Source organism: Oncorhynchus masou, chromosome 33, assembly GCF_036934945.1.
Source record: "Oncorhynchus masou masou isolate Uvic2021 chromosome 33, UVic_Omas_1.1, whole genome shotgun sequence".
NCBI lineage: Eukaryota > Metazoa > Chordata > Actinopteri > Salmoniformes > Salmonidae > Oncorhynchus > Oncorhynchus masou.
The window spans coordinates 36652745-36675166 of NC_088244.1; the positions used below are offsets into that span (position 1 = coordinate 36652745).

Consider the following 22422-nt stretch of genomic DNA (forward strand, 5'->3'; position numbering starts at 1 on the left):
CTCCAAGCTAAGAGAGACATACAGACAGCGAGAGCGAGATGGGAAGGAAAGAGACGAGAGAGAGAGCAAGAGAGAGAGCGAGAGAGAGGGACTGAGAAAGAGAGAAATATAAAGACAGAGAAAGAGAGAGGAGAGAAAGAGAGAGAGAGACTGAGAAAGAGAGAAATATAAAGACAGAGAAAGAGAGAGGAGTTGGGCAGCTGGTGCTGAGGCCCTGTGTTGATTCTGACTTTCAAAGTGGCACACAAGTGCACAACAAAAAACTAAAATTCACAAACAAAAAGCAAAAGAACAGAAATGTAGGATTAAGGAATGGGTCATAAATCATCCTGCAACATTGCCTTAAATTATGTAAAGTTTTTATTAGTAGTATTAACTCAAATGAAGTAGATTACAAATTAAATGATGGTGTTGCAATTGCACTGCAACTAATGTACACACAGCCTACATGATGGTTCATTACAGCAAAGATTTTTCAGAATAATCATTGAACGATAATTGAGGAAAATTGTTTGCTATAATTATGTTATAAATATAAATACGTTTCAAGCAAAGTGTTTTAAAATGTTTAATTAGACTTAATAAATTACAGAGTAATTTTCAAATTTTTAATTTTGTTCCAATCTTAGTCAACTGCAGAGGACAGGGTTAAAGCATCCTGGTGCAAATATAGCTTCTACCGGTCCATCCTTCACCTGTTTCACATGACATCAAACATCAATCTTTGTACAAAACAACACAAATTTGCAGATAATTATCTATTCACCATCGAACTTCATCTTAATAAATTGTTTAAAAAAATTAATTAGATAACAATATTGATATGAGAATACATTGTTCAGAATAAAAGTAAAATAAAACACTGTAGATGTTGTAGTTTCTATTCCTACAAAACTGCAATTAACCATATTACATATCTCCAATCACTCAGGAAATATACCATACATGTCCCATGTGTGCCTCAATACTTACTTACAGAACTGTGCAACATTGTCAATAGCATCATGATACCATGGGGATTGGTCACTTCTTAGGTTTTATGTAGGACTGGGACTTTAGGTCCAGGATCATGTGATTTCCTGGAAGAAGCCGCCCTGGCCTCCCTCCTCTGCCCCTTAGTGGCCTCTGCTGGGCTATATTTCCAGGAAAGGGGCCTGCTGGACAGGCTGTGAGAGAGCCCTACACAGGGAGAGATCGGCTCATTGAGAAAAACAAAAACACAGAGGGGAGGTGGGAAGACTCTCCCTCCTTACAGAAGGCTGCTGGCGCCATGACAGGAAAAAGTTCCCGCCGCCACAATGCCAAGAAAACCTGTCTGTCTGCTCTGGCCTTCTTTCTTAAAAAAGGTCACAGACCTTCCAGTCTGGAATATACTTAACTTTTATACCAGTGATTGCTACAGGAAATGTAATGACACAATTGTTCATACCAGCATAAGAATTCCAAAAATCAACAACATTAGCTGTGAATGGGAACTTGATGCATACAGAAGGGTAGCAATTGCATATGGAAGCAATAAAGAAGACATGAGGTTAAATAAAATCATCATGGTGGACCTACAGATAAAAACACTATGGTGATACATTTTCACAATATGTTAACGTTCATGGCATTCCATGTTTGTTGTTGTAGACTACAGTACTGGTACTTTTCAAACATTACCCTCAGTTTGAATCCACAGTGTCTCCCTGTGGCGGAGTTGAGGAATGCTAGACACATACATTATGAAACCATTTTTTCCATGGTAGATCTCATTGACCACAACATAAAAAAATGGGAGCAATTTATTTGCGTTTTTTAACAATTTCAGGGTGTAATTAATTGAGAGTAAATAGATAGACATTTACAGTGTACCATTTCACAATCCTTTTCTAAATTCCTCACAAATCAAAGTCCTAGTATGATCATTAATATGGCAATTATCTTAAAATTCAATACATACAAAAGTGAAATAATGAAATGTACCATAATAAATGTTATTTAATTCATGCATATTCCTTAAATAACAATTGTCATAAAGGCAAATATCATCACAGAACATTAGTCATTTCAAAACAAATCTTACAATCTGTACAGTAGCACCTTCAAATATCCCAAGGCTCCACCCATAGCCTCACACACAAACACACATTCAGGAAGGAACCATGCTCAGGAGTCAAACTCTGGCTGCTGCTCTATCAGAACCGTGGTGTCTTCCCTGACCCTGCAGGTGACATCCAGCCAGGACACACCCAGTGCTATCAGACATAACCACGTCTAGAGGGAGAGAGGAAGAGAGAGAGATGGGGAGAGTGGTGTGAGAGAACCAGTACAACGTATAATCATTCTACTGCCAGGACCGCATTCCTACACATACAACTGTCCTCACACAAAGTTTGTTAAAAGTTTAAAGGCCCAGTGGAGTCAAAAAAAGTGATTTGCCTATGTTTGATGTATATTTTCACACTATGAGGTTGGAATAATACTGTGAAAATGATGATACTTCCCTTTAAGTGTAAGAGCTGTATGAAAAGAATGCCTGAAATTTCAGCCTGTTGTAGTTGGATGGAGTTTTGGCCTGCCTGGTGACCTCACGAGGCGGTAAATAGTTAATAGACCAATAAGAAAGGAATCCAAACCTCTCTCCCAATAACAGCTAGTTTTGCATTTCCCCCTCCCCACTCAGACCACTCCCAGACAGTCATGGCAAAATTCTTGCTCAAGAAATTGCTCTCTGCTGAGAAGCTATTTTTGCTTAGTTTTGACAATTTTAATTGAAAACAATCACGGTAAGGTACTTACTTGGCACCCAGAAATGATTTGAAGTTGAGATAAAAACAGCTGCATTGGACCTTTAATAACTGACTCAGTGGTTGAAGATTAAAGTGGTCCTCTAAAAAACACTTTTGGTTTGGTATGCTTCGCAAAGACATGGAAACATGACCACACAAAAAGCTAAATAAAGAAAACAGCATTTATTTAAAATGTAAAAAAATACTTACCAGGTAACCCACAAATCCCAAATATGCTATGCAGAGAAAAGCAGCCAACACGTACAGCCACACACTGTTCAGAGAGGTCACATAGATGACTACAAAGTACATGTTGATACAACACACCAACAAGATCACAACTCCTCCACCAATCTTCCAAAATCTGAAAGGAGAATGGATAGTAACAGAAGTCAGTTGCATTAAAAAAAACTTGTAATCTTCTCATATTATTGTATATTACGTAACATGTAATGCAGCTCAAATGTTATAGTTTTCACTCTAATTGTGGTATACTTACAATCCATTGGCAAATTCACTCATGAGGGAGGATAAACTGGTGAAAGTGAGGATGGGAATCAAAGCAAACGGCAGCTGTGAGTGGGAGAGAAAGAAAGCAGCCATGAGAAGGGGTCCCACTTGAAGTTGACAATCCCCAATAGATGTTTCAACTATCAGCCAACTACTCTGTTGAAATGCCTGGGGTTGGGGTTAGGGTCAACCTGGGGTGTGGACATGAAGTTAGGATTAGATTTAGGGTTAGGATTGTGGTTGAGGCTAGGTTTACGGTTGAACCAGGATGTGGACTTGAAGCTCGGGTTGTGGTTGAAGATAGGTTTAGGGTTGAACCGGGATGTCAATGTGAAGCTAGGGTTAGGGTTATGGTTAGCGTTGTGTGTTAGGGTTGAACCGGGATGTCAATATGAAGCTAGGGTTAGGGTTATGGTTAGGGTTGTGTGTTAGGGTTGAACCGGGATGTGGACATTAAACTAGGGTTAGGGTTATGGTTAGGGTTGTGTGTTAGGGTTGAACCGGGATGTGGACATTAAACTAGGGTTAAGGTTAGGGTTGTGTGTTAGGGTTGAACCGGGATGTGGACATTAAACTAGGGTTAGGGTTATGGTTAGGGTTGTGTGTTAGGGTTGAACCGGGATGTGGACATTAAACTAGGGTTAGGGTTAGGGTTGTGTGTTAGGGTTGAACCGGGATGTGGACATTAAACTAGGGTTAGGGTTATGGTTAGGGTTGTGTGTTAGGGTTGAACCGGGATGTGGACATTAAACTAGGGTTAAGGTTAGGGTTGTGTGTTAGGGTTGAACCGGGATGTGGACATTAAACTAGGGTTAAGGTTAGGGTTGTGTGTTAGGGTTGAACCGGGATGTGGACATTAAACTAGGGTTAGGGTTAGGGTTGTGTGTTAGGGTTGAACCGGGATGTGGACATTAAACTAGGGTTATGGTTAGGGTTGTGTGTTAGGGTTGAACCGGGATGTGGACATTAAACTAGGGTTAGGGTTATGGTTAGGGTTGTGTGTTAGGGTTGAACCGGGATGTGGACATTAAACTAGGGTTAGGGTTATGGTTAGGGTTGTGTGTTAGGGTTGAACCGGGATGTGGACATTAAACTAGGGTTAGGGTTATGGTTAGGGTTGTGTGTTAGGGTTGAACCGGGATGTGGACATTAAACTAGGGTTAGGTTAGGTTAGGGTTGTGTGTTAGGGTTGAACCGGGATGTGGACATTAAACTAGGGTTAGGGTTATGGTTAGGGTTGTGTGTTAGGGTTGAACCGGGATGTGGACATTAAACTAGGGTTAGGGTTATGGTTAGGGTTGTGTGTTAGGGTTGAACCGGGATGTGGACATTAAACTAGGGTTAGGGTTATGGTTAGGGTTGTGTGTTAGGGTTGAACCGGGATGTGGACATTAAACTAGGGTTAGGGTTATGGTTAGGGTTGTGTGTTAGGGTTGAACCGGGATGTGGACATTAAACTAGGGTTAAGGTTAGGGTTGTGTGTTAGGGTTGAACCGGGATGTGGACATTAAACTAGGGTTAAGGTTAGGGTTGTGTGTTAGGGTTGAACCGGGATGTGGACATTAAACTAGGGTTAGGGTTATGGTTAGGGTTGTGTGTTAGGGTTGAACCGGGATGTGGACATTAAACTAGGGTTAGGGTTATGGTTAGGGTTGTGTGTTAGGGTTGAACCGGGATGTGGACATTAAACTAGGGTTAAGGTTAGCGGATTTGCATGCACTGCCGTCTGACCTGAATCACTCGGTTAAAAAAAGGTGAAACAAATAAATAACCTGCATGCTCTGCAGCACGTTCAGGAAGTCGTTCATGCCCGTCAGGTGGGTGACGTCCTGGAAGATGGCCACCAGCAGGGTGGGCGTGATGGCGATGGAGCGGGTCAGCAACACCCGGGAGAAACGGGACCAGCGCAGGTTCAAAAAGCCCTGTAGGGACGGAATGGATTCAAGATCTCTGACTTTCATTGAGATAATGTCGGGTTTTATATAATGTCTGGTGTGTGTTTGTGATGACAGAGCTGAGCCACGGTCGTTTTAACTTCTTACCATCACAAACACACCACAGGCCTATCTGACTGATATCCTTTAGTCCTTTAGTTAGAGACAGCTAAAGCAATTAGCAAATTTTTAAAAAATCGAATTTCTCCAGGGGTTGACTCAAAGTCGATCTTATCTCTCAATTCAATTGACCTTGAATGAATGAATGAGTTCTTGCACACACCTCCATGACAAACTGTCCTGAGTAGGTCCCGGTCATGGTTGAACTCTGACCTGCTGCCAGGATGCCCACAGCCCAGATATATAGTGCTGCAGGGCCAAAAATACAGCCCAGAACCACTCCCTGTAATGATAGGGGTAACATTCGGTGTTGTGTCAGGAAAACACCTAGCCCAGCAGAGTCATAAACAAGACCTGGGAGTATGGTAATGAAAGACTATGTATACTGAACAAAAATATAAACACAACATGCAACAACTTCAAAACATTTTACAGAGTTACAGTTAATATAAGGAAATCATTCAATTCAAATACATTTATTAGACCCTAATATAAGGATTTCACATGACTGGGCATAGGCCCACCCACTTGGGAGTCAGGTCCACCCACTGGGGAGCCAGGCCTAACCAATCAGAATGAGTTTTCCCGACAAAATGGCTTTATTACAGACATAAATACTCCTCAGCAGCACCCCACCTCCTCAAACAATTCTGCAGGTGAAGAAGCCAGATGTGGAGGTCCTGGGCTGGCGTGGTTACACTTGGTCTGCGGTTGTGAAACCGGTTGGACATACTGCCAAATTCTCTAAAATGACATTGGACATTCCTGAGGTCAGCATGCCAATTGCACACTCCCTCAAAACTTGATACATCTGTGGCATTGTGTTGTGTGACAAAACTGCACATTTTAGAGTGGCCTTTTATTGTCCCCAGCACAAGGTACACCTGTGTAATGATCATGCTCTTTAATCAGTTTCATGATATGCCACACCGGTCAGGTGGCTGGATTATCTTGGCAAAGGAGAAATGCTCACTACCAGGGATGTAAACAAATTTGTGCGCAAAATGTGAGAGAAATAAGCTTTTTGTGCATATGGAACATTTCTAGGATATTTTATTTCAGCTGATAAAACATAGGACCAACACTTTACAGGCTGCGTTTATATTTTTGTTCAGTATAATTTCCTATGATAATTGTTTTACCAAATACTGTCACCCAGCACAACAGATCTGGGACCAAGCTAGAATAACAGGGAAAAAAACAAAATGGTGGCATTCAGCCTGAGGATGAAAGTGCAGCCTTACGCCTTTGTAGATGTCCACCTGCAGTGTCTCGTTGTTCAAGGGGAACAGATCTAGTTGAAGAATACCAGTTGCATTACAGATGTCATGCTGAAATGAAGAGCAATAAGACATGTTGTTAAGAATGACAAAAACAACACAGTGGCTTAGCAGCAACTCATTGTTCATGTATTGTACAATCCAATGATTAGTTCCTTAGTACCATACAGAGTAGCTACATACACACCACTTCAATGTTTGTGCGTCCATAGACAGCCTCGGCGAAGACAGCCACCACAAATACGTTGATGAGGAAAGAGAGGAAGAGTGCAATGGTCGACTCAATGAAGAAGTATTTGTTGGCCTCCTTGAGCTCCTTCTTACTGGAACGATCAATCTGTCGAGACTGAGCATTGTCCAACAGAATCACACATAGACAGAAAGGAATTCCACAATCACTACCATTCTACAATCATCAACAGACACACTACAACGGTTTCTTGATTGTCAATATCTCCACAAAATCATTATTACAGAATAAAACATTGCAAGACTATACAACAGTGATAGTGTAAAAGTGATTGAGTGGAAAAATATTGAATATGATTCTAAAATAGACCCACTGTGGTCTTCCATGGCTACCTTGACGAGGGCAGAGTGCAGGTAGATGTTGTGGGGCATTATGACAGCCCCTACGATGCCCACAGCCTGCTCCAGCTGCACAGGACCACAGCCTTCACAGTACGGCATAAACATCCCCTTGAGCAGCTCCCCCTGGTCCGGACGCACAGTCACATACTGGGAGGAAAAGAGGTCAGAGGTCACCACAACCATCTACATTAGACCATCACATACTGAGAGAGAGAATGCTCGTCCACTCAGAGAATACAGGTATCACTGCTACAAGGCAGGCAGCGTACATGTACAGGGTACATCCACAATCCCTATTCCTCCACAAAAGAATCGAAATGACAGTCAAGCCTTGTGTACCTCATATCCAAAGGTGATGGCCATGATTGTAATAAGGACCCCAAAAAAGGCCTCAAGTTTCCTCAGACCATACTTGTCCAGGAAGAGGAACACAAATGTGTCAATGATGGTGATGAGAACACCCCCCCACAAAGGTATCCTGTAGACACAGGACGTAACAAATCATTTAGGGTAACCAATATCACTATACTCCCTATTCTGTAATAGGCTATAGTCCAGTACTGTCATCTACCTGCCAGAGGAGAGGAGGTTGAATGCAATGGCACAACCTATGACCTCCTGCATGTCTGAACCTATGATGGCCAGCTCCACCATCAACCACAGGACAATGCGTGGCACCTAGGCAGAAGAGAAATACATGAATTGAACAACATTCTGAAATATTTGACGTCCAATACAAAGCAACAGTTGTAGACTAGTACAAAAAAAAGTAATTTATGATGAGCAACTGTATTAAAGGCTGTGGAAGAATTTGATTTAGTTCATTCAATGTTGGTGGGGTTTCTCAGAGAGTGTGAGCGACAAAATGGAGACTCACGGTGGGGTACTGGCGGTTGCAGACTTCTGCCAGGTGCATCCCAGTGACCACACCCAGTCTGGCTGCCAGCCTCTGCAACAGCAAACCAATGATGGTGGCTCCCAGAAGAACCCACAACAGCTGGATACATTGGAGGAGAAGAGATGTCATCCATCTATGATACACACGCAAACGTTTCTAATCATAACGCAACATTTTTCCGAATTTGTTCTTTAAAAAGGCAGATTTCCCTGACCCAGATTAAGTCTACTCCTCTGTCCAAAAATTATGCAGAAAAGCTAGTCAAATACGTCAGCTATAATCTTGACCCCCCCCCCCCCCCAAAAATGTGAACAAATTACTCCAGTGCTAGCTCTCTCTCTCTGTGTTGTCGTGTGTTGCTATGTTGTCGTCTTAGGTCTCTCTTTATGTAGTTTTGTCTCTCTTGTTGTGATGTGTGTTTTGTCCTATATTTATATTGTTTGTTTTTTTATCCCAGGCCCCCGTCCCTGCAGTAGGCCTTTTGGTAGGCCGTCATTATAAATAAGAATTTGTTCTTAACTGACTTGCCTAGTTAAATAAAAGGTTAAATAAAATAAAGGCTTTATTAAATTAATTTAAATTTGCCTAGTGTAAATTGCACTTTTGGAAGAGAGATTATCCATTGAGCTTGCTTTTTAGTCCAGGAATAATGCTTAATCTGGTCTGGGAAACTAGCCTTTTGGGTTTGAATGGAACATTGAACCTTCATGTACCTTGAATCCTGCTTTAGCACCTGACTGCAGGTCTGACTCTATATTTCCTGGGTCTAGGTAGGCGATGCTCATCAGGAACCCAGGTCCTGTGAAGGCCCATAGCTTACGGAAACTGAACCACATCTAAACCAGGAGGGAGGAATAAGGGTTTAAACATTTATTGCTCCAAAACAACATTTTCAAAATGTAAAGTATATATTCTGATGCACTTTTGAGGCCCTTTGCTCCACTATGAGCTAAAAGTAATACATCAAAATCAAGTAAGCCAAGTCTATTCACTTTGAACAGACCAGCAAATCATAATATGATTGGGATTCTAAGAGAGGCAGTCTAAGACCTTTCTCTCTCATACCTGACTGTCATCATCTGGAATGGGGACCTTATGGTGAAAATAGGTACTAGATACATCAGTTCCCCCATTCTGGCCCTCTGGAAAGACAGAGGGGGCTCCTCGCTGTGTCTGTGTGGTCTCAACTGCTTTCCCCTGTGCCATGTCTCCTGAAATAAGAGACACACTCATTAACATAGCTGAACAACTCAGTCAAACCAGTTCAGGCGATTACATCAGGTCACAGAACGTGCACAATTTTCTTTTACAACTGCAACTTTTACAGCGCAGTAATGTCATCAAGGAAGTATTACATTTGGTTCCTTCCTGTCAGTACAGCTGAGCAGGCAAGTATGAACTCAGTGGTGCCTATAGTAAAACTGTATCATGGCTGAAATCCAACAATGCTGATTGCAATAAATATAATCCAGTCATATAGATTTGAGCCAGCAGCAAGAAAGTACTTTTATAACAACACTCAACTTTGACTGGCTGTTTCAGTGGCAGTCCAAAGGACACAACTCAAACGTTTGCTTGCTGTGTGATATACAGTACCAGTCAAAGGTTAGAACACCTACTCATTCATGGGTTTTTCTTTATTTTTTACATTGTAGAATAAGAGTGAAGACATCAAAACTATGAAATAACACATATGGAATCATGTAGTAACCAAAAAAAAAAAAGTGTTAAAACCAACCAAAATATATTTTAGATTCTTCAAAAGTAGCCACCCTTTGCCTTGATGACAGCTTTGTACACTCTTGGCATACTCTCAACCAGCATCATGAGAAATGCTTTTCCAAACAGTCCTGAAGGAGTTCCCACATATGCTGAGCACTTGTTGGTTGCTTTTCTTTCACTCCGCGGTCAAACTTATCCCAAACCATCTCAATTATGTTGAGGTTGGGTGACTATGGAGGCCAGGTCATCTGATGCAGCACTCCACACTCTCCTTGGTCAAATAGCCCTTACACAGCCTGGAGGTATGTTTTGAGTCATTGTCCTGTTGAAAAACAAATGGTAGTCCCACTAAGTGCAAACCAGATGGAATGCGTATCGCTGCAGAATGCTGTGGTAGCCATACTGGTCAAGTGTGCCTTGAATTCAAAATAAATCACAGACATTGTCACCAGCAAAGCACCCCACACCTCCTCCTTCTTGGCCCAAGCAAGTCTCTTCTTATTGGTGTCCTTTAGTAGTGGTCTCTTTGCAGCAATTCGACCATGAAGGCCTGACTCATGTGTCTGTTACTTGAACGCTGTGAAGCATTTATTTGTGCTGCAATATGAGGTGCAATTAACTCTAATGAACTTACTCTCTGCAGCAGAGGTAACTCTGGGTCTTCATTTCCTGTGGTGGTCCTCATGAGAGCCAGTTTCATCATAGCGCTTGATGGTTTTTGCAACTGCACTTGAAGAAACGTTCAAAGTTCTTGAAATTGTACAGACCTTCATGTCTTAAAGTAATGATGGACTGTCATTTCTCTTTGCTTATTTTAGCTGTTCTTGCCATAATATGGACTTGGTCATATTCCATGTGTTATTTCATAGTTTCGATGTCTTCACTATTATTCTACAATGTAGAAAATAGTTAAAATAAAGTAAAAACCCTTGAATGAGTAGGTGTGTCCAAACTTTTGACTGGTACTGTATCTATCAAAAACCAGACTGTAAGCAAGCAAAGCAAGTTTAATTTCTGTAACATGTAGCCTACTTACACAGTTTGGTTTCAGGTATGTGTGTGCATGACAAACCAACCTCTGTGCAACCTGACTTCAAATGGACTGCCATTGACACAACAAGTCAATGTCACAGAAATTAAGTGGTTTCTTCTCTGCTGCTCCTACCATAGAATACACTTTATACTGTTTGAATTCTATGGCTGCCTTACCTTCTCCATGCGCTGGCTCCTGGTCTGTAGGAACACTGGGAGGTAGTGAGGAGACGTGGATGTTCTCCGGATGGGGGGTTCTGTCTGAAAACAGTAACACACAGAGTTATCATTTAGGGTAGATTATGGTGTGGTAGGCAAACCATTTTCACAAAAAGTATACTAGCCTAATGTACACAAAACTAATCCAACCCATGCAAAGAGAACTGGGACTTCCCACATAGGCCTACTGTAAATTACAGGGTTTAGCTGAAAAATGCCACCCACAAAACAATTGGACTGACTGAGTCAAATAAAAACTATAAACTTTTTTTTACTTGATCAACAATTCATAAAATGATGATAACAATGGAAATATGTTTTTATACTTTATGCACTGAATAAAGGAAAGAGCAAAAGAAGCATGCATTGAACATAACCATAAAAACACATTTTCTGTACAGTACGCTTCACATATTTTTTTAAAGTCCATCTGTGTAACATATCAAATAGTGCCGCTAAGGTCTGACACATGTCACCCTCGCAGCTGAATTAATTTATTTCTTCCCCCTAGCGCTGAGATATTTCAGCTCTACTGTCACCTTACCTGTCGTCAGAAAAGATACAAATTTTGATGAACTGAATCGCTTCATCCTTGTCTTCTTCAAAGTCAAAAGGTAGGCTACCTGTCCATTAATTAATAGGTCTTCGTGGACGACATTGGTATGAGCATGCAGGTGCAGTCAGGTATTCAGGTAAATAATATGACTTCCTGTTTTGGAATAGCCTACTTTGTGTGCAGTTGATGCTGCGTTCATATCATGTCGGACCCGGAGTGATCGGAGGGAACAACTTATCTACCTCGGAGGAACGAAATGGGAAGGATCTCAATGGCATTCTCCTCGCGTCCTCTCTCTCTTCTCGCCTAGTTCTCAAACCTTCTCCTCCAATGGGTTTTGAGAACGAGGCGAGAGGACCCAAAGAGTATGCAATTGAGGTTCTCCCATGGAGTGTTCACGACAAGTGCTAAGAGCTCGGTAGGAACACAATAACCATTTTATTTTATTTTATAATATACATTTTATTTTATTTATATATATATACATTTTTAAGCCCCTTTTCTCCCCAATTTCGTGGTATCCAATTGGTACAGTCATGGCCAAAAGTTTTGAGAATGACACAAATATTAATTTTCACAAAGTCCGCTGCCTCAGTTTGTATGATGGCAATTTGCATATACTCCTGAATGTTATGAAGAGTGATCAGCTGAATTGCAATTAATTGCAAAGTCCCTCTTTGCCATGCAAATTAACTGAATCCCCAAAAAACATTTCCACTGCATTTCAGCCCTGCCACAAAAGCACCAGTTGACATCATGTCAGTGATTCTCTTGTTAACACAGGTCATTGCTTTGTACAAAAAGGGCTTCACAGGCAAGGATATTGCTGCCAGTAAGTTTGCACCTAAATCAACCATTCATCGGATCATCAAGAACTTCAAGGAGAGCGGTTCAATTGTTGTGAAGAAAGCTTCAGGGCGCACAAAAAAGTCCAACAAGTGCCAGGACCGTCTCCTAAAGTTGATTCAGCTGCGGGATCGTGGCACCACCAGTACAGAGCTTGCTCTGGAAAAGCAGCAGGCAGGTGTGAGTGTATCTGCATGCACAGTGAGGCGAGGACTTTTGGAGGATGGCCTGGTGTCAAGAAGGGCAGAAAAGAAACCACTTCTCTCCAGGAAAAACATCAGGGACAGACTGATATTCTGCAAAAGGTACAGGGATTGGACTGCTGAGGACTGGGGTAAAGTCATTTTCTCTGATGAATCCCCTTTCTGATTGTTTGGGGCATCCAGAAAAAAGCTTGTCCGGAGAAGACAAGGTGAGCGCTACCATCAGTCCTGTGTCATGCCAACAGTAAATCATCCTGAGACCATTCATGTGTGGGGTTGCTTCTCAGCCATGGGAGTGGGCTTACTCACAATGCACCAGGAGGAAACCCCGTACACCCCGTACACCTGGTGACCGTGTCGTGCATTGCGCTTCCACAGCCGGCCACGACTGGCCCGCCACAGGAGTCATAAGTGCGCGATGGGACAGGAACATCCCTGCCGGCCAAGCCAGTCGCGGCCGGCTGCGACAGAGCCTGGACTCAAACCAGGATCTCTAGCGGCACAGCTAACACTGTGATGCAGTGCCTTTAGACCACTGCGCCACTCGGGAGGCCCCCCCAAAAAACATTCTAACCATTGACAGCCTAAAATGGCCTTTCAAATATGGGATCCTTGGGACGTCCCCACCCCCCATTGAAGTTGGGTTAAGGTTAGGGTTAGGTAAGGGTTATGGTTAAAGGGGCTACATCCATTTTTGGACTTCTGAATTTATGAAATTGTACCCATTGAAATCTTGAAGAATATAACATATAAATGCCTTATGCCCACCTGCCACAGCAGACACTGCCAGTACTCAATTACAGTACTCTACTCTGGAACTCACTACTCTGGTACTCTCTACTCTCTACTCTGGAACTCACTACTCTGGGACTCTCTACTCTCTACTCTGGAACTCTACTCTCTACTCTGGGACTCTCTACTCTGGGACTCTCTACTCTGGGACTCTCTACTCTGGAACTCTCTACTCTCTACTCTGGAACTCTCTACTCTCTACTCTGGAACTCTCTACTCTCTACTCTGGGACTCTCTACTCTGGAACTCACTACTCTGGAACTCTCTACTCTGGAACTCTCTACTCTGGGACTCTCTACTCTGGAACTCTCTACTCTGGGACTCTATAGTCTCTACTCTGGAACTCTCAACTCTCTACTATGGAACCATACTCTCTACTCTGGAGCAAATATATATACAGTGTATTGCCAAAAAACACTCACTTCAAAAAATAGACTCCGAACTGTCCAATGAACCAAACTAATTAAAGAATCCTACAGTACACAAACACCCTCTCTCTGTTCTAAGCTGACATATGGAATTGTTTTAAGATGGTCATACCTTGGGTCATTTAGCTATTTGATTTACAATTTTAGAACCACTTTAGGTAAATAAATGATCTGGCCTTTTCTACTATAGCCAATGGAAATGCATTAATAACACATTCATAAATGGCAAAAAAAAGACAGTCAGGAAATATATCATGAGGAATAAAGTTTTGAAGTATCTGTCCTATATCTTTAAGATATAAGAAAATGCAGAAGAAGAAAAAAAATACGTAAATGATATATACGGTACCAGGCAAAAGTTTTGACACCCCTACTCATTCCAGGGTTTTTACTATTTTCTACATTGTAGAATAATAGTGAAGACATCAAAACTATGAAATAACACATATGGAATCATGTAGTAACCAAAACAAAGTGTTAAACAAACAAAAATATGTTTTATATTTTAGATTCTTCAAAAATAGCCACCCTTTGCCTTGATGACAGCTTTGAACACTTGGCATTCTCTCAACCAGTTTCATGAGGAATGCTTTTTGAAGGAGTTCCCACATATGCTGAGCACCTGGTGGTTGCTTTTCCTTCACTCTGCGGTCCAACTCATCCCAAACCATCTCAATTGGGTTGAGGTCACTTGACTGTGGAGGTCAAGTCATCTGATGCAGCACTCCATCACTCTCCTTTGTCAAATAGCCCTTAAACAAACCAAAATATATTTTATATTTGAGATGATTCAAAGCAGTCACCCTTTGCCTTGATGACAGCTTTGCACACTCTTGGCATTCTCTCAACCAGCTTCATGGGGTAGTCACCTGGAATGCGTTTCAATTAACAGGTGTGCCTTGTTAAATGTTAATTTGTGGAATTTCTTTCCTTAATGCGTTTGAGCCAATCCTTTGTGTTGTGACAAGGTAGGGGTGGTATACAGAAGATAGCCACATTTGGTAAAAGACCAAGTCCATATTATGGCAAGAACAGCTCAAATAAGCAAAGAGAAACGACAGTCCATCATTACTTTAAGACATGAAGGTCAGTCAAGAACTTTTAAAGTTTATTCAGGTGCAGTCGCAAAAACCATCAAGCGCTATGATGAAACTGGCTCTCATGAGGACCTCCACAGGAAAGGTAGACCCAGAATTACCTCTGCTGCAGAGGATAAGTTAATTAGAGGTACCAGCCTAAGAAATTGCAGCCCAAATAAATGCTTCACAGAGTTCAAGTAACAGACACATCTCAACATCAACTGTTCAGAGGAGAATCAGGCCTTCATGGTATAATTACTGCACTACTAAAGGACACCAATAAGAAGAAGAGACTTGCTTGGGCCAAGAAACACGAGCAATGGACATTAAACCAGTGGAAATCTGTCCTTTGGTCTGATAAGTCTAAATCTGAGATTTTTGGTTCCAACCGCAGTGTCTTTGTGAGACGTAGAGTAGGTGAATGGATGATCTCCGCATGTGTATTTCCCACCGTGAAGCATGGAGGTGGTGATGTTATGCTGCTTTGCTGGTGACAGTGTCTGTGATTTATTTAGAATTCAAGGCACACTTAACTAGCACAGCATTCTGCAGCGATATGCCATTCCATCTGGTTTGTGCTTAGTGGGACTATAATTAGATTTTTTTAACAGGACAATAACCCAAAACACACCTCAAGACTGTTGGAAAAGCATTCCAGGTGAACCTGGTTGAGAGAATGCCAAGAGTGTGCAAAACTGCCATCAAGGCAAAAGGTGGCTACTTTAAAAAATCTAAAATCAAAAATATATTTAGGTTTGTTTAACACTTTGTTTTGGTTACTACATGATACCATATGTGTTACTTCATAGTTTTGATGTCTTCACAATTATTTTACAATGCAGAAAATAGTAAAAATAAAGAAAAATTAGTAGGCGTGTCCAAACCTTTGACTGGTACTGTATATATCATTTATATATTTAATTTTTTAAGCATAAAACTACCTCCATATTGCCATATTTTTTTTTAAATGGTACCGGTTACCTTCAGACGAGTCCTGTGACAGTTGTGGGGGTCGTAGAGCAAAACAGAGAATCTCCCCTTTCCACAGTGGGGTCACATTAGTTTGTAGCCCAAATGGTTTGGACGCTACAAATAGAAGTTGACACATCGACGGTACCGACTTCAGATGAGTCCAGTAGGGTGGATTGAGACGCAGCACACGTAAAATAAAAAACATATCTCTAGCTTAAATTGATGGATTTTGATGGGGATTTTCTTATTATGTTACTTAGATTACCCCACCGGTGTTTCAAAAGACTCTAGGGGGTTTTAAGGAATGTTTTTCAACAGAATCGGCAGAATGAATACACCCCTGATAACCTGCACACACAGTTGGATTTCATAGCAGCCACATACAAACAGCATCATCACTTTGCCCATTGCTTTTTGCATCTAATAGGTATTGGAATTGTAATATATTGTCCCATGTGCATTGTGTAATTTATCCATGGTCCCTAACTAGCCCCTAACTACCACAGGCATTACAATGGGTTATGTGCACCTGCACTCCATATTGATGATTACTTGTGTGTTGCCAGCTGTGAGCATGTGGGCAAGATTGAAACAAACCCAACCTTAATTTATGTTGTGATGCAGCCATGACAATAAGTCTCACAAAACTCAGTTTTGGACGAGACTGACTTTACAACCAAAATTATCCAATCAAAACTTTGTAGTCAATTTTGACAGTAGAATAAATGTTTCTGACTCATATTGATCCCACATAGGCTGTTTTCTAAATGAGAAGTTGGTTTTCAAGGGCAGTTGCTCTTTAAAGTTACTGTATACGGACACGACCATGGCAACTCAACTGTAAAGAAAAATGCAAGTGTCCGCATAACAGCGCAACACAACTCCAAACATGACAGATAAAAATCTAAATAGCTACAATTAAATTGTTTCTCCAATTTCATAATGGGCAGTTTTTTACAAATAGTTACATAGAATATTAGTCAGTTCTACCACCTCAACATTGCTAATTTAAACAGGGTTTAATATAATGTAGTAAAGTTCAGCTTCAGTCCACAGTGGGGCACTGTGTCACTGTCAGAAGATATGTGCTTCAGTCAGAAAAACATTCTCTCAACTTTTCGGTCTCAGCTGGCTAGCCAACCATCTATTTACAGAAACGAAACCCATCAAATACACTCGCTGGAAATAAACACTTCTCCTAATATCATGATTTAAATCAACATCCTTAGCTTGCCCATTTACTAAAAGTACTGTTAAATAACTCTGACTGACACCCAATAGCGTAAGGATGCTCAGCGCTAACTCTAGCCTATTTTGTATTTATTATGAATCCCCATTACTCTTCCTTGGGTCTAGAAAAATTAAGGCAGTTATACACAATAAAGCAAAAAAGATTTTACAACACATTAAGTGTGTACCTTCAGGCCACTACTCTACTACCACATATCTACAACAACAAAAATATATTTCTACGTGTGTGTATAGTGCGTATGTTATCGCGTGTGTGTCTGTGCCTGTGTCTCTTCACAGTCCCTGCTGTTCCATAATGTGTATTTGTATCTGTTTTTTTTAAATCTGATTTCCCTGCTTCCATGTGTTACTTAATATGGAATAGAGTTCCATGTAGTCATAGCTCTATGTAGTACTGTGCGCCTCCCATAATCTGTTCTGGACTTCGGGACTATGAAGAGATCTCTGGGGGCATGTCTTGTGGGGTATGCATGGGCATCATGGGTACGCCTTTCCTTACAGTTCTCTGCTGTCAATGACTGGAACGAATTGCAAAAATCACTGAAGCTGGAGTCTTATACCTCCCTCTCTAACTTTAAGCATCAGCTGTCAGAGAAGATTACAGATCACTGTACCTGTACACAGCCAATCTGTAAATAGTACACCCAACTACCTCATCCCCATATTATTATTTACCCTCTTGCTCTTTTGCAGCCCAGTATCTCTACTTGCACATCATCATCTGCACATCTATCACTCCAGTGTTAATGCTAAATTGTAATTATTTCACCTCTATGGCCTATTTATTACCTAATTCCCTACTCTTCTACATTTGCACACACTGTACATAGATTTTTCTATTTTTTTTCTATTGTGTTATTGACTGTACATTTGTTTATGTGTAACTGTGTTGTTTTTGACGCACTGCTTTGCTTTATCTTGGCCAGGTCGCAGTTGTAATTTAGAACTTGTTTTCAACTGGCCTACCTGGTTAAATAAAGGTGAAATAAAAATTATTTTTTTTTAAATCTGAGCTATGTCTTAGTAGTTTAAACAGACAGCTCAGTGCATTCAACATGTGAATACTTCTCACAAATACAAGTAGTGATGAAATCAATCTCTCCTCTACTTCGAGCCAGGAGAGATTGACATGCATATGATTAATATTAGCTCTCTGTTTACATTTACGGCCATCCATGCTGCCCTGTTCTGGGCCAATTGTAATTCTTCCTAAGTCACTCTGTGTGGCACCTGACCACACGATTGGACAGTAGTCCAGGAGTGACAAAACTAGGACCTGTAGGACCTGCCTCATTTACAGTGCCTTGCGAAAGTATTCGGCCCCCTTGAACTTTGCGACCTTTTGCCACATTTCAGGCTTCAAACATAAAGATATAAAACTGTATTTTTTTGTGAAGACTCAACAACAAGTGGGACACAATCGTGAAGTGGAACGACATTTATTGGATATTTCAAACTTTTTTAACAAATCAAAAACGGAAAAATTGGGCGTGCAAAATTATTCAGCCCCTTTACTTTCAGTGCAGCAAACTCTCTCCAGAAGTTCAGTGAGGATCTCTGAATGATCCAATGTTGACCTAAATGACTAATGATGATGAATACAATCCACCTGTGTGTAATCAAGTCTCCGTATAAATGCACCTTCACTGTGATAGTCTCAGAGGTCCGTTAAAAGCGCAGAGAGCATCATGAAGAACAAGGAACACACCAGGCAGGTCTGAGATACTGTTGTGAAGAAGTTTACAGTCGGATTTGGATACAAAAAGATTTCCCAAGCTTTAAACATCCCAAGGAGCACTGTGCAAGCGATAATATTGAAATGGAAGGAGTATCAGACCACTGCAAATCTACCAAGACCTGGCCGTCCCTCTAAACCTTCAGCTCATACAAGGAGAAGACTGATCAGAGATGCAGCCAAGAGGCCCATGATCACTCTGGATGAACTGCAGAGATCTACAGCTGAGGTGGGAGACTCTGTCCATAGGACAACAATCAGTTGTATATTGCACAAATCTGGCCTTTATGGAAGAGTGGCAAGAAGAAAGCCATTTCTTAAAGATATCCATAAAAAGTGTTGTTTAAAGTTTGCCACAAGCCACCTGGGAGACACACCAAACATGTGGAAGAAGGTGCTCTGGTCAGATGAAACCAAAATTGAACTTTTTGGCAACAATGCAAAACGTTATGTTTGGCGTAAAAGCAACACAGCTCATCACCCTGACCACACCACCCCCACTGTCAAACATGGTGGTGGCAGCATCATGGTTTGTGCCTGCTTTTCTTCAGCAGGGACAGGGAAGATGGTTAAAATTGATGGGAAGATGGATGGAGCCAAATACAGGACCATTCTGGAAGAAAACCTGATGGAGTCTGCAAAAGACCTGAGACTGGGACGGAGATTTGTCTTCCAACAAGACAATGACCCAAACCATAAAGCAAAATCTACAATGGAATGGTTCAAAAATAAACATATCCAGGTGTTAGAATGGCCAAGTCAAAGTCCAGACCTGAATCCAATCGAGAATCTGTGGAAAGAACTGAAAACTGCTGTTCACAAATGCTCTCCATCCAACCTCACTGAGCTCGAGCTGTTTTGCAAGGAGGAATGGGAAAAAATGTCAGTCTCTCGATGTGCAAAACTGATAGAGACATACCCCAAGCGACTTACAGCTGTAATCGCAGCAAAAGGTGGCGCTACAAAGTATTAACTTAAGGGGGCTGAATAATTTTGCACGCCCAATTTTTCAGTTTTTGATTTGTAAAAAAGTTTGAAATATCCAATAAATGTCGTTCCACTTCATGATTGTGTCCCACTTGTTGTTGATTCTTCACAAAAAAATACAGTTTTATATCTTTATGTTTGAAGCCTGAAATGTGGCAAAAGGTCGCAAAGTTCAAGGGGGCCGAATACTTTCGCAAGGCACTGTTAAGGCAGAGCAGCACGTTATAATGGACAGACCTCTCCCCATTTTAGCTACTGTTGCATCAACATGTTTTGACCATGACAGTTTACAATTCAGGGTTTACTCCAAGCAGTTTAGTCTCCTCAATTTGTTCAATTTCTACATTATTCATTTCAAGATTAGTTGAGGTTTAGGGTTTAGTGAATGATTTGTCCAAAATGCAATGCTTTTAGTTTTGGAAAAATGTTAGGACTCACTTATTTCTTGCCACCGATTATGAAAATGTCTGCAGCTCTTTGTTAAGTGTTGGGTGATTTCACTTGCTGTGGTAGCTGGTGTGTATAGTGTTGAGTCATCAGCATAGATAGACACACAGACTTTACTCAGAGCCAGGTCATTAGTAAAGATTGAAAAAAGTAAGGGGCCTAGACAGCTGCCCTGGGAAATGACTGACTCTACCTGGATTATGTTGGAGAGGCTTCCATTAAAGAACACCCACAGTGTTCTGTTAGACACGTAACTCTCAATCCACAATATAGAAGGGGATGTAAAGCCATAACACATACTTTTTTTATGATCAATTTCTCTCAGCCAATCAGCCATTTGTGTAAGTGACGTACATGTGAAATGCCCTTCCCTTAAACGTGCTGAAAATTGATTTGTTTTTTAAAATCGCTTTGGTACTATTTTCACAATTACGTGGTACATTTTCACAACTCTTGGTACAAAGCTCCAAACTGGTCACACTTGTAACGCAGCCAGTCTTTCATTAAAAACCTGTCATTGTACATTAATCACTACACAACCATTTATTCAAAATATATGTTTACTGTGAAATGTAATGAGAACATTGGTTTAATCACCAAAACACAACAATATGTTTTCAATTGAGTTGTTTCAAATCACCCTTAGAAATGCTGAAAGTAACATGCTACAGTTCTGTAAATTACAGTAGATCACATTATGCAATACACCTACATTACCCAACAATTTTCTGAAAATCTATCATTTCAACAGTATCTATCCAATGTGTAATCAAAGGTGTGATCAATGAAGACATCCTCTACAATCATTCATGCAATTATATCTGGAAAATAAAGCTTTTTTTTGTTAGGTGTCGAATGAAATGTAAAATTAAATGAAACAAATTAAATTAAAATAAAACATTTAGCATGCATTCATTTGCATCAAGCCTGTCTTGAGCATTTGGCCATAAATTCTCATCCACATCACAGTAAAAGTCCCTCATCATTCATGCACCACGGGGAAAAATCTTTTGGCCTGGCGAATCTAATCTTCATTGAAGTCATCACATGCCTCATCCATGGCCATACGGAAGGTGGCACACTCATGGGGATGGCGACCGTACACCTTCCATCTCCATGCTGAAAGGAAAGTATCGGAGCAGGTATAGGGTCACGAATCGGGGATGGGCCCACACGATGACATAGGTGACCCTGTCACCTTGACAGGCTTGCTCAATTTCATTGAGAAACACAATGAGGTGTGCAGCGTTGCAGGATCCAAGTAATGCCCTACGTCCTACCACACCGTCTTCAGAGATAGCGGTGCACATGGAGATGTTTCCCCCACATTGGGCGGCACTTGGGCGGTCGCCCGTTGGCCGATGAGGTTTTCGTCCACGGCGCTGAGTTTTGTCCAGGTTGAAGCCCGCTTCATCAATAAAGATATACTTGTGATGGTTCACAGCAGCATCAAGCACAATCACCCACTAAAAATATAATTTGGTTAGTTATTTTTACAGTATAGTTCCAATATGATATTGTGAAGTATCATGTGTATTAATAGGAACAGTAATACAGTATATAGTGCTGTACCTGAACAGTCGTTTTACCCGGTCGTTGTTTCTCTCAAAAGGTACCAAGTAAATGTGTTTCATAGATACCTGGTGCCTCTTCAAAAGGCAGGTGATTGTTGGTAGGCTGGTGGATGCCACATTGGCGAAGGTGTCATCGTTCTCCTCAATGGCCTGCTTTATTTCGGACAGACGAATGTTATTCCTGGCCCTCATCATTTACACCACTGCTGGTCGGTCGGCACATGGCCACCATGGGGTCTTCTATCAATTCTGAGGGTAGAACAGAGTATACTTTCAATAGATCATACTGTATGAATATTGTAAAATGTGTTGTGAATTTACATGCATTACAATATGTCATCTACTGTTAATGTAATGGTAAAGCATAGTGCATATCCTGCAGACTTACCAGTTTTCTTGCCGAAATATTCTCATGATCGAATTGACAGTTGATCGTTTCAGATTGTGGTGAAGGGACGTGAGCGGTCCACTGCGT

The 22422-nt window shown here is 41.1% G+C and overlaps 1 protein-coding gene across 1 annotated transcript; it reads right to left on the reverse strand.

The window, feature by feature from the left end:
• Positions 1-342: 342 nt before the first annotated feature.
• LOC135528431 (natural resistance-associated macrophage protein 2-like) lies at positions 343-11798 on the reverse strand. Its single transcript, XM_064957509.1, has 15 exons — positions 11622-11798; positions 11036-11119; positions 9170-9315; positions 8818-8940; positions 8084-8203; positions 7778-7884; positions 7546-7684; positions 7198-7353; positions 6803-6961; positions 6580-6666; positions 5499-5618; positions 5054-5203; positions 3271-3344; positions 2982-3135; positions 343-2256 (listed from the first exon to the last, which is right to left on the reverse strand). Exons 1-15 carry the CDS (start codon positions 11665-11667, stop codon positions 2149-2151), a joined length of 1773 nt encoding a protein of 590 aa, XP_064813581.1. The 5' UTR covers positions 11668-11798; the 3' UTR covers positions 343-2148.
• Between the last annotated feature and the right edge of the window lie 10624 nt (positions 11799-22422).

Excerpts from the sequence above, each read along its gene's own strand:
- LOC135528431 (XM_064957509.1), bottom strand. The coding sequence starts at position 11,667 with ATGAAGCGATTCAGTTCATCAAAATTTGTATCTTTTCTGACGACAG. Across the intron at positions 7,354-7,545 it reads CCATCACCTTTGGATATGAG|TATGTGACTGTGCGTCCGGA; the intron begins GTACACAAGGCT and ends TTTTCCTCCCAG. Across the intron at positions 6,667-6,802 it reads GACGCACAAACATTGAAGTG|CATGACATCTGTAATGCAAC; the intron begins GTGTGTATGTAG and ends TCTTCATTTCAG.